The 14,063-nt window shown below is 38.4% G+C and overlaps 1 protein-coding gene across 1 annotated transcript in view; it reads left to right on the top strand.

The window, feature by feature from the left end:
- The window catches only part of LOC124254936, a 71,203-nt gene extending 57,682 nt beyond the window's left edge, over nucleotides 1-13,521 (top strand). The window contains 6 exon segments of the mRNA XM_046688778.1: nucleotides 56-205; nucleotides 581-793; nucleotides 1,011-1,211; nucleotides 2,311-2,406; nucleotides 4,127-4,170; nucleotides 9,688-13,521. Coding sequence (XP_046544734.1) covers nucleotides 56-205; nucleotides 581-793; nucleotides 1,011-1,211; nucleotides 2,311-2,406; nucleotides 4,127-4,170; nucleotides 9,688-9,703 — 720 coding nt within the window. The 3' untranslated portion in view covers nucleotides 9,704-13,521.
- Nucleotides 13,522-14,063: the final 542 nt, after the last annotated feature.

Below are 14,063 nucleotides of genomic sequence, written 5' to 3'. Positions count from 1 at the left end.
TAGTATTATCCTTCCTTCTGTGAACATGGTCTAAGGGGAGGTAACTCTGTTTCAGAACACAAACCTGAGTACAATCCAGAAGGAGTGGTTCAATGTGTCCAGTCAGAAACTGTCAGACCACTACCAGGTGGAGGACTTCATGTCTTCCTTCAATGAGATCTCCAAGAAGCTGCTGGAATACATTGTCAATATGGCAGACACAAATGTAAGTTTTGGAACATGGTGCAAACCAGTGTAAATTGGAACATGTCAACACAGCAGGCTCAGACTTTAGGCACAGACATTTGTCTTCCATTGCCAATATGGCCAACAATAATTGTAACTCTTGCAACGTGAAGTACTCGGATGTAAATTTTGAGACACAGAGTCATATTCGTCTTCAAAAAACTTGTCAAATGACTGGAAATGTATGATATTGTGTTGAATACATCTGCTTGTAGTAAGCCTTGTTTGGTTTTTCAAATATTCTTTGATTAATGAATGCAAAACTTTTATGTACACATTGTATTCAACACTGTATGTATTTATTTGAGCATAACATGTGCTGTTTATTTTATGATTCATAATGAAATGTTGCCAGGGGAACACAGCCCTCCACTATGCTGTTTCCAACTGCAATTTTGATGTCTGCAACCTCTTCCTTGACTCGGGAGTAGTGGACGTAAACAAGCAGAACAAGGCAGGCTACACCCCAGTGATGCTGGCCTCGCTAGCATACATTCAGACCCAAGGCCAGATCGAGACAGTACGCAGGCTTTTCAGGCAGGGAGACGTTAATGTCAGGTCCTCTCAGGTGAGAATCCAGCCTGTACACAACCAAGCATTATAGTTTCATATTAAACAAGTATTAGTGATTTTTTATATTTTGTCTTTTTTATTAAATTTGATGTTAGTCAAGATATTTTGATAGCTATAATAAATTTTAGATATTGGAAATTGTTTCATTAATAAGATTCAGGGAAATAGTACTTGAGTGAAATCACTCATTCACTCACCACACGTGTTTCCAGGCAGGTCAGACGGCCCTGATGCTGGCGATCAGTCATGGTCGCACCAACATGGTGGAGTTCCTTCTGGATGCTGGAGCAGACGTGAATGCCCACGACAACGATGGTTCCACTGCACTCATGTGTGCGTGTGAACACGGCCACAACGACATCGTGAAGGTGCTGCTCAGTCATCCCGCTACTGATGCCAACCTGACTGACAATGTGAGTCCCAGCACAACCTACTCTTTGATGTAACCACTCTTTATCATGGGACAAGCAGTAGATGAAGACAATTCCAACTTTAGATCTTTACACATTGATTTTTCAAAATTTGTCAAATTTGTCAAAAATCCTGTCTCATCTTTTGTGTGTCCTGCACTTTAGATACTCCCTTGTAAAATTGTTTTGATTGTCTTATTTGAATTAATATATCGATCTGTTTCTCTGTAACATTGTTCTTTATTGAAATGTAATTATCAATAGTGAATTTGCACCATATTATCTTAGCTGTATATTTCATATCATCCTATACATTGCATATACTTTGTATCCCCTAGATGTGCTATGTAATCGTATCATCCTACCGATGCATATAGTGTGTATGTCCAGTGATGAAAGTGTTGTTATCAAACATTCAGATATGTGCCTCTTCCAATATAACGATGGCATACTTCAGTCGCTATCAGTCTCCTGATGATGGGTAGACTGTGGAGGTAAACAGTGTGTTGTTTCTCACAGTTTTATTTCATGTATCATGGTCATTGTGTGTCACCCCGTTCTGGTTCATCTTTCTGTCTCTCTGGTTTTACGGCAGTACGTCACTACAGTCACACACTCACAAATACATACTTGTGATTGTGTTACTATCTTTGTCTTATGATCATATTGTTTTTGCACCTTTTAGTTCAAAATTAGCCAGATCAGCTATTATTTTCAGGGGAAAATTTGATTCACAAAAGTAATTATTAAAGACAAGTACAAAATTGTTTCATGCAGCTTGCATTTAGAAGAAGATAAATGAACATAAATAAATTAATTATTTTAAGAAAATGTCTAAAATGAAATCAAAATGATGAAAAGTTAACAGTGTTTGTGATTTCGTGTGTGTGTTTACGGAGGGGGAATTAAATTCAGGCCCAGTGAATTTGACCTGAACAAAAGCACATACTCTGCCCATATCTCCCGTGAAGTGTGTGGAAATCAGCACAGTGCCGCATGTTTTCCCAGTTACTTGCATCCTGTCTGTATATATTGTTTCTGTGCATGTCGATTTTGCTATGTTTTTTTTCTTCTGTTTGCCTGATTTCTGTTTTGTTGTCAGGACGGCAGCACGGCCTTGTCAATTGCAATGGAGGCAGGCCACAAAGATATTGGCGTAGTTCTTTACGCACACCTTAATTTCTCCAAGACTTCACCTGTAAGTTGTGTTGCTAGTTTTCAGTTTGCCCATCACTGCCCTTTGTAGCTCCTGAGACACAGGGATTCCATGCAGAGGTCTTGAACTGGAGATATGTTTAGGTCTCTAAGACTGGTGCCACCTTCAGCTGGCTTGTTTCAAAGGATTAAAATTTACATCTCGAGTCAAAGCTAACACAGCCTACCTAAACAGTGATATATATTTGAAGCTACCACCCCAAGCTGTAACTGAAAGAGTGAGTAAAGCCTGGCACTGCCCAAATATGGCCATCCTGTTTCCACAGTTCCCAGAACACTTGAGTCCTTTCAGAACTGTACCCATGTCACCAGAATGAGTATTAAGTCATCCGGTCATTTATGAATTATGTATGTGGGCGAAAACAAAATGTCAAAATGAAAAAGGATATAACTACAGGTTGTAATTACCTGCCCTTTAACAAAGTACTGCTCCACTCATTATGTTTGATGACTTAATAATGACATTTTGTTTTGGTATTACCAAAGATGTATGAGAACTATGAATAAGTCACTTCACATTACAAATTTTGAGAAGAAAAAATTACAAATGTTCACTTATAGTTGTCATCAGTTGATGAGGTCCCAAATGCCTTGAACACATATGACGTACCCTCCCTGGAAGCCCTGTGTTGACTGACAGCCCACACCCTGTATAGCCCTGCCTACCTGCATGGCAAACATTGTGTCACAGGTATTGATGGAAAGTATGATGAGGGAACACACCAAATATTCCAAAGTTGTGCTTCTGAGTGGCTGCATATCAAAAACAAGATCAATGTAAGACAAGATGATATCGGGTGTTTTGCTGCATGCTCAAACATCTCTGAAACATTTTCTCAGAACCTATAGGCAGTGGAGACATGAGCTTGACCGGATGCCATCTCTCTTTATTGCTTGCAACTGAATACGATCTTATTGTTCACCTCTACCAAAGGTTTTCATGATTATGTGATGTAACAGAATATTGCAGGGTACACAGTAAAACAACCAATATATTTAACCAAACACCTTTCATATAACGAATGATCTCTGATTACTTTCCATCACTATAAATACTGCCCAACAGAAGTTACCAGACAACTGATTCATTCCTACATCTGTAGTTTGTCTGTCATGCTGGCAGGTTACAACAGTAATAGGAAGGAATCAGGGGTTTTACTTTACTTCCTTTGAGTAGTATATGAACATTATGGCACTTCACGGAATGGAACCCTTTCCCATGTAGTTCACTGGAACCTGGTTTCTGGAAACTAAAGCACCTGCTATTGATGATTCAAATGAGATGCTTTGGAAACATTTGACTGTATGCTGCTCAAAAGAAGTCAAGAAACACGTCTTTCACATTGCTGTCATTCATCTGTCTTGGCATGATGGACGTAATCTGAAAGAATCAAGTGTTCTTAACTGTTTTTGAGTAGTACATGTATATTAATAAAATATTTTTGAATGAAAAGTCATAGTTTATAGTTTTCTATATAGTTTCTATTGTATTTAAGTCTCTTCCTTAATTCAGTAAGCATATGCCTCCATCTGTTCCTATTGTTGATTGCTGTAACTGTTTATCCGATGTTGTAATCGTTTATACCATGCCATGTTGTCACAGCACTGCCTCCTTATGTTGAGTTTAGTTGCACTTTCTCTCTGCCCTTGGTTGCCTGTTTCATATATCTTGTGTTCAGTATGCATGTCGTGTTTCCTTCTAGGGTCTTGTGAGAAAACGCAAGAGTTCCAGCTCTCCCACGCCAAGGTAAACTTCAGGTTCTACAACACTTATTATTACTGTGTGCTGGGACGTGGTTAGCTTATTGGGATTGTCGCTTTAAGGGAATACTTCATGGGAGGAACAGTAGCTCAAGAGAAATATTTAATACCAATAAGTTATCAATGGAATTCTTTTGTTAGAGTAAGACGGATTTAAAGCTGCTTTAAACAGTTTCAACTAACATGTCAGCTTTGTGTTAAAGATAATCCCAGAGTGCTACAGATCATAGATATATCTTTATGATGCTGTAAACCAACAAGTATGGTGGTAACACACCATGGATCATAATCTTGGAAATCTGGAATTAGGATGTATGATCAGCTGATCCTGTCAAAGCTAAGGGACACAATGCTGCTCAACAAATTAAGTGGTCCTAGATCTCAGGGCTCCAGTGTGCTCCTATTGTGTTTTGGACATGTTGTGTTTTAGATTTATCTTGGTTGTGTCTAAATAAAGGAGTCAGTTAAATGGGTTTTCTCATCAGTTTAAATTTACAGTATAAATCTTCACTTCCATAACTCAAAGAGTTACAGCCACATTCAAACCAGAAAAGCATCTGGAGAAAGATTTAATTTCTAAAATACTTGATCATAATGTGAAGTGGTCAATGTTAAATAAGGTTAACCTTACTTACTTGCAGTCTTTAGACACTGCAGCACTGAGGAAGAATGGCTTCAGGTTTGACTCTCAGCATCCCATTCTGCATGTGTAGACTGTCCTTATATTGGCTTCCTTCACTAACATCAGAGGCATCTTGTTAGTCACCTCCTGTCTGGTGTCACAGTATTACATTCTCTCATCACAGTATTCTTTTTATTTGTTTCATAATACTTCATTTATTTCATCTTTATATTCTTTGTTTTCAGATAATAAATAGTTCATATTACTAAACATTTGGTTATAGGGTATATTAAACTGTAGCTAGCTTGACTCATTAATCTCTATGTTGAATCATGTATTATGTAGAATGTAGTATAACAGTTGGCCACCTGGAACTGTACCCAATATAACAAGTACAGTATTGACTCACTGGTATAGTACAGGATGTAGAAGGTATATCAGACACATGAGGACTGTACAGAGTATTACAAGCCTGGTATAAACACTCAAGGGCTGTGTAGAGTCAAACAAGTATATTGTTCACACCTGGGACTAGATAACAGGATAACAATCAGTATACACACCTTGTACTGTACAGGGTATTACACACATGGTATAAACACTCAAGGGCTGTACAGTCAAACAAGTATATTGTTCACACCTGGGACTAGATAACAGGATAACAATCAGTATACACACCTTGTACTGTACAGGGTATTACACGCATGGTATAAACACTCAAGGGCTGTGTAGAGTCAAACAAGTATATTGTTCACACCTGGGACTAGATAACAGGATAACAATCAGTATACACACCTTGTACTGTACAGGGTATTACACGCATGGTATAAACACTCAAGGGCTGTACAGTCAAACAAGTATATTGTTCACACCTGGGACTAGATAACAGGATAACAATAGTATACACACCTTGTACTGTACAGGGTATTACACGCATGGTATAAACACTCAAGGGCTGTGTAGAGTCAAACAAGTATATTGTTCACACCTGGGACTAGATAACAGGATAACAATCAGTATACACACCTTGTACTGTACAGGGTATTACACGCATGGTATAAACACTCAAGGGCTGTGTAGAGTCAAACAAGTATATTGTTCACACCTGGGACTAGATAACAGGATAACAATCAGTATACACACCTTGTACTGTACAGGGTATTACACGCATGGTATAAACACTCAAGGGCTGTGTAGAGTCAAACAAGTATATTGTTCACACCTGGGACTAGATAACAGGATAACAATCAGTATACACACCTTGTACTGTACAGGGTATTACAAGCATGGTATAAACACTCAAGGGCTGTGTAGAGTCAAACAAGTATATTGTTCACACCTGGGACTAGATAACAGGATAACAATCAGTATACACACCTTGTACTGTACAGGGTATTACACGCATGGTATAAACACTCAAGGGCTGTGTAGAGTCAAACAAGTATATTGTTCACACCTGGGACTAGATAACAGGATAACAATCAGTATACACACCTTGTACTGTACAGGGTATTACACACATGGTATAAACACTCAAGGGCTGTACAGTCAAACAAGTATATTGTTCACACCTGGGACTAGATAACAGGATAACAATCAGTATACACACCTTGTACTGTACAGGGTATTACACGCATGGTATAAACACTCAAGGGCTGTGTAGAGTCAAACAAGTATATTGTTCACACCTGGGACTAGATAACAGGATAACAATCAGTATACACACCTTGTACTGTACAGGGTATTACAAGCATGGTATAAACACTCAAGGGCTGTGTAGAGTCAAACAAGTATATTGTTCACACCTGGGACTAGATAACAGGATAACAATCAGTATACACACCTTGTACTGTACAGGGTATTACAAGCATGGTATAAACACTCAAGGGCTGTGTAGAGTCAAACAAGTATATTGTTCACACCTGGGACTAGATAACAGGATAACAATCAGTATACACACCTTGTACTGTACAGGGTATTACACATGGTATAAACACTCAAGGGCTGTGTAGAGTCAAACAAGTATATTGTTCACACCTGGGACTAGATAACAGGATAACAATCAGTATACACACCTTGTACTGTACAGGGTATTACACGCATGGTATAAACACTCAAGGGCTGTGTAGAGTCAAACAAGTATATTGTTCACACCTGGGACTAGATAACAGGATAACAATCAGTATACACACCTTGTACTGTACAGGGTATTACACGCATGGTATAAACACTCAAGGGCTGTGTAGAGTCAAACAAGTATATTGTTCACACCTGGGACTAGATAACAGGATAACAATCAGTATACACACCTTGTACTGTACAGGGTATTACACGCATGGTATAAACACTCAAGGGCTGTGTAGAGTCAAACAAGTATATTGTTCACACCTGGGACTAGATAACAGGATAACAATCAGTATACACACCTTGTACTGTACAGGGTATTACAAGCATGGTATAAACACTCAAGGGCTGTGTAGAGTCAAACAAGTATATTGTTCACACCTGGGCCTAGATAACAGGATAACAATCAGTATACACACCTTGGACTGTACAGGGTATTACACGCATGGTATAAACACTCAAGGGCTGTACAGAGTCAAACAAGTATATCCAACACATCTTGGGACTGTACAGTGGATAACAAGTGTATAAGTGTATCACACACAGAGGATATAGTTTATAACAAGCATATTATATACACTCTGGGACTGTCCAGAGTATGACAAGTGCATCGCACACACAGGACTCTACAGTGGATAACAAACATGATAAACACTCAGGGACTGTACAAAGTATGACAAGTATTATAACACACAGAGGATAACACATACTTCAGTGGGGTCTGTACATAGTATGACAAGTATTATCACACACAGAGGATAACACATACTTCAGTGGGGGCTGTACAAAGTATGACAAGTATTATCACACAGAGGATAACACATACTTCAGTGGGGTCTGTACATAGTATGACAAGTATTATCACACACAGAGGATAACACATACTTCAGTGGGGGCTGTACAAAGTATGACAAGTATTATCACACACAGAGGATAACACATACTTCAGTGGGGTTTGTACAAAGTATGACAAGTATTATCACACACAGAGGATAACACATACTTCAGTGGGGTCTGTACATAGTATGACAAGTATTATCACACACAGGATAACACATACTTCAGTGGGGTCTGTACATAGTATGACAAGTATTATCATACACACAGCATAACACATACTTCAGTAGGGTCTGTACAAAGTATGACAAGTATTATCACACACAGAGGATAACACATACTTCAGTGGGGTCTGTACATAGTATGACAAGTATTATCATACACACAGCATAACACATACTTCAGTGGGGTCAGTACTGTCAAGACAGAGGAGGTCCACTAGGAGGGGAAGACTTGTTTAGGATTTACACATTTATGTTTCTGATATTTCTCATTGTGGGGGTTTATTGACATGTATAGGTTTTACACATTTTACTTTTCTAATATTTTTCATTGTGCGGGTTTATTCCTTGAGGTTGCAGGGAGGACTATACGTACAAAAGGTCAATTGTGTTCCTATTGCACCATACTTGTAAACATTAGCTTCTGAAAACTCTGCCTTGTGATAGAACATAGTTATCTCCCCTTACTGACCCTGGCTGATGGATCTATACCTGCCTAACATTTACAGATTTACCTGTGTGTCATCTCTGACTGAGATAACTGATCACATTCACATGTGTCAATCCTGACCAAGAACAGCTGATCAGATTCATACAGATTAAACTGCAGTTGATTACAATCACACTAATTTACCTGTGTGATCTCTGACTCAGATGGATCGTCATATGAGCGAAATATTCTCAAGCACGACGTTAAACCCACTTTCACCTCACCTCATCTGACTCAGATGGGGCGGTGGGGTAGCCTAATGGTTAAAGCGTTGGCTCGTCACGCCGAAGACCCGGGTTCGAATCCGGGTACAATGTTTCACACATTTCTGGTGTCCCCTGCCGTGATGTTGCTGGAATATTGCTAAAAGCAGCGTAAAACCAAACTCAGTCAGTCAGTCTGACTTAGATAATTGATTACAATCACACAGATTTACCTGTGTGTGATCTCTGAGATAATTGATTGCAATCGCACAGACTGACCTGTGTGTCATCTCTGACTGAGATAGCTGATTACTATCACACAGATTTACCTGTGTGTCATTTCTGAGGTAATTGATTACAATCACACAGATTTACCTGTGTGTCATCTCTGACTGAGGTGGTTGATTACAATCACACAGATTTACCTGTGTGTCACATGTCTGATTGAGGTAATTGATTACAATCACAGATTTACCTGTGTGTCACATGTCTGATTGAGGTAATTGATTACAATCACAGATTTACCTGTGTGTCATTACTGACAGAGATCAAGACTCCTGAAAGGAATCACACTTGTATGGCTTTTAGATTGTACAAAGATTTTCATTAATCATCTAGCTCTAGCTTAAATTCTAGCTCTTTCCTAATCTTGTCTTAGAAACAATTATGCATGTAATTAAAACTTCCATGTTTGGTTGCATATTAAAATAGTTTGAATGTAACCTCAGATACCTCACCAGAAATGTTGATAGTCCCGCCTATGGTAATGTCTGTTGATAGTATTAGCATACTCAGATTAATTGCTGGCATAATATAGTAATTTTATGAGAAAGTATATAGCTGTAAGAAAAGAATATCCTATTGACTTTGTGACTTGTGTTCTTTCAGACATATATGTTGACTTTTTGCATTTTATTAATGTAATAGGTTTCCTTGTACTTTTAAACTTAATCATGATGTCAATACATGAATACAGATTCTGATCCAATTTTGTCTTTTCTTCCAGCCGGATTTCCCGGTAACAGTAGTCATGGAAACAATGCTGTAAGAGGCTACTTTGGACCATTGATGACTGGAAAAAGATCTGGTCATGGAATCAACAATGCAAGGGAGACAACTCTTGATATTATCTTGCTACTATGTGCCATTTGTATACAGGACAATACCCTCAGATAGTATCTATGCACTGTCTATATGTTGGTTTATACACACTATTATCTCCCTTACCATGATGCTCGCGTCATCTCTACCTCGTACATTCCTCATTTAGCCACCATGTTCTCCCACACATTCTCAACAGTCCAGGTACCATTGTTTCGTGTTTCTTGCTTCATGCAAGCAGCACAGAATATATTCACATGGGATTTGTTGTGAATATGTGTGACAATAGATAATATTTAAGCTTTCTGAGTAATATGTATCATGCTTGTTAGACAACTAGATCATTTCAAACAAGTTATTGTTCCTAAATCTAGTTGACAGTTTTAATGAGGTTGTTCCTAAGCTTTTACTATATTTATGATCATGATATTGATTTGTTTTAACACAACCTGGGATTGCATTGACATTGCAGACCAGGCTGTTTTATTTGAGATTTTATACAGGTTTGCTTTTAGTATTTCAATAAAATCACAGCGATACAATGTAGATTTGTTCTCAGTGTATGAACTTGTAGAGTATCTGTAACAAGGGCAGAAGTATTTAGGTCAGGCCACGTTCTGTTAATCAGCTGTAAGTTGCCGCATGTTATCGCCCGTAGGTGTGATAAGTGTGGTGTCCTGTGGGAAGATGTCCTCATATTCAGTGTTAATATAATGTGTTACAATGTTACATAGCTACGACTGTAAGTGGCTGATCTGTTACATAGATAATAGCTTTTGAACACATTTATTTTGCTTCGAAGAAACCAATTAATATAGATCTAATTTGAAATGTACATTCAAAATTTGTTACATGTGAAATAAACGTTTGTTTATTTTTAAAAGTTTTTGACGTAAATATTTGCTATTGTGTGATGTCTACAACAAAGATGCTTTTGCATAGATGCATGTAGAACTTCCTAGATGTGTTTTACCAATGAGAGTATCATCATTAACTCTTGCTCTGCTCTCAATGTAACTTCTACTATGGTGCTATATCATTATCATTCGCTTAGCACAGGAAGAGTTAATGATATCATGTGTAACCATGGTGAGGAGACAGTGGGAGGTGACAACTCCTGTGTTATGTTGTATTCCAGTTTGTACTCTCAAATTGTATTATACCACTGTAATGAGTTTGTTGTTTTCTCTTGAAGCATGAGTTGTGTAGACTCGGTGATGTGACTTGAACAGATTGGGTTGTGAAGGTATATCTGCTAGGATTGGATCACATCAGACTAATTGTGTGGATGTATATTAAACACCATTATACATACACATTTCAGACATTGCAACAAGATATATGACAGTGTGAAAACCGATCTCACTGTGGGGTATCAAATGGTTGTGATCGGGGCTTGTGTTCTGTTAGGTCGGTCTGTCTGACTGACTGACCTCTAGCAGGAAGATATCATATTTGTTTTGTCAGTGTGACTCCCCAGAGGTCCAGCAGGATATGATTGCAGGGACAGAAATTAACCCCTAAAGTCCATTCAATGAAACCCACCATCTGAATGGTTACATATGAGCATCTCAAAATAAAAAGATACAGACATTTGTCGGAACCCATTTTATGTAAATTCAGACATTTATGTTTCAGATTAACAAGACTCAAAGTAAACAACTGAACAATTTGAAATTCTATTTCGCTCAACATACTTTTACTTTTAGAAAAGTGGCCCTTGAATCATGCTGGCAATGTCCATCTTATCCATGATGTTATTTTCTAAAAGTATGAACTAATCATGATTACAGTGAGATAGCTGCCTATTGTGTGGGTCGTTGTATTGTCATCTCCTGGGTTGGGGCCTCTGTCCCTGGGTGTATAATTGTAGCCTTGTAGAAGCTGCTTTATGCAAAGACAATGGGCTTTGTATTCAGATACAGTCTGCATTTAAGTGTAAGAAACTAGCTTGTGTACAGGTGATTAGGCAGTGTACAGTAATATATTCCCTTGTATTTATTGATCAACTGATGTACTTTCTCTTCAGCCTGACAACAACCTCTGTGTCGTCATACCATTCATATTCACCCCCCCGAAGTATAAAGGCCATAGCTACATTAACCAGTGTAACTCGGCTTGGTTGTTAGACCTGTTATTGGTTAAAGGGTTAAGTTCACTATACAGGATATCTGTCACTTAGGTCATCTTCAGAACACCGATCTGGACTTCTGGACTTGAGTCAGTTACAATGTGTTTAAGGCACAATACAGTGATGTATGGTGTAGTTTTAAATGTATTTGCGTGCCATGCTAAACGTCTATGTTTGATTCCCACAAATTTTTATATGATGTTCCGAAAAGCATCTACAAAACTGACCCACGGACATACAGGATTAGTGACCAGATTATGTCTTTTCTTGCCATGGATTTTATCATCTTTACATGTACCACCTCTTTTAAAAATTTGGCACATTTTATTGAAATTATCAAGACATTATGGCACATTAATGAAAGGTTTGATAGGGTCTGTCTGACGAAGGGTTGTGTATTGGATGAATATTTCAGCCAGCCCCCGAGGATGTAGAATGTTTGACCTACTTTCAACAGGGATGTAATGAGGTATCTGTTGTTGCATATATGACCGCGGCAATCTATCCTTGTTGCCTGTTATCGATGGATATCAGTGTTGAGGATGTAATGACAGCTACAATAGCTTCCACGAGGGTGTGTTCACCTGTTGCTATGGTTACAATGTCACACAGCATGTTGTTGTGTCCCTTTTTTTCAGGGTCTTATTAAGATCAGTGAAGTTGAATGTTTTTAGATACGTTTGAATGGGGGTGGTGACACTGAATGCCTTTTTAGATTCACTTTGTGTTGAGTAGGAAGGTACTGTTTGAGATGTTTCTGAGTGCAGGTTTTTATTGTAAACATGAGGGGGGCACCTGTATTCAAGACCTCTGGTAATTGTTTTAACGAGCTACTGGTTCACAACACATTCAAGGTGTCTATTTGCAACAGTTTTAGATTGTGTCACTTGTTGGTAGATGTCTGACTTAGGACAGAATTACTTTCACTATCATTCCAAGCAGGAGTGTTTTCACACAAGCTCACACACTACACCCACCCTGTACAGACATACAGTGTCAGCACTCTCATCTTGTCAGGCTGATCTTCTCAGCTGTCCTGTCTCCATGTCCAAGTCAGAGCCTGTTGTTTTATGAATGATCTCTTAATAAAGGGTTGTGTCTTGTTTAAATCCAGCTTGTGATGCATGGACTTTTCACACATGGTGAAGGTTGTTTGAAAGAATGTTAGGGAAATAATGTGTAAATATTCCTGTCAGATGCATTCCACTTTAGTTTTACAAATTATTTTCTTCAGGTTAAGTTTGTATTTTTGTTGAACAAATTATTAAAATATACATAATATAAAAGTTTGGATAGTTGAATTCCATGAAATAGTGCCTTAGATTTGTGCTTAGTTTCCGAGAATAGCCTGATGGATATACTAGCAGAGCTGATGCTTAGACAGTGGATCGTAGTGATTCTCCTTCGCCATGATATAGCTGGAATATTGCTGACTCAGGCGGAACTTTGTTGACTCTCTCTCTTGTTTTTACCAAGTCTCAGTTAATAAATCTGTCTTAGAATGGTTTCCACTGCCTCCAAGGGCCAGCTGTATGAGTGTATATTATATTCTACATAACATCTACATATCACTAGTCTATAAGGCAATAAAGCTTCATTAACAATGTAGGACTGTCTCCTGTAATCTGTTCATGAGGGCTCTGACAACATTGCTGACTCCTACAGTAAGTATTGCAGCAGTTTCACAGTGTCTGTCTTTAACTATACTACTCAGAAGATATTATAGAACCCCTGTTTCCTTCATATTACTATAGTTGGTGTGTTGCTTATTGTCACTTTCCAGCAGTCAGAAAATAATCTAATCTGGACCAGACAATCCAGTGACTGTCATCATGAGCATCGATCAGCAGAAAGTCTCACCACCAAATTCAAGTACTTTTTCCAACAAGCATGAGCTGCTGAAGACCAATTCTAACCCCAATCTTCGCAGGTCTATTTCTACAGCTTGGGTACAATGTGTGAAGCCCATTTCTGATGTCCCATGCCTTGATATTGCTGGAATATTGCTAAAAGTGGGGTAAAACTAAACTCACTCACTACAACGAGGAGAGTTCCTTGGATATATAGTATGACCAGAAATTATTGAGAATTTTAGGAATATGTTTAATTGGATTTCAAGTATAAACAACCTTGACCAGCTATCAAGTGCT

This window comes from Haliotis rubra, unplaced genomic scaffold (assembly GCF_003918875.1).
Source record: "Haliotis rubra isolate DU_JTF1 unplaced genomic scaffold, ASM391887v1 Scf587, whole genome shotgun sequence".
NCBI classification, from domain to species: Eukaryota; Metazoa; Mollusca; class Gastropoda; order Lepetellida; family Haliotidae; genus Haliotis; species Haliotis rubra.
This window is presented reverse-complemented; position numbering and strand designations above follow the sequence as displayed.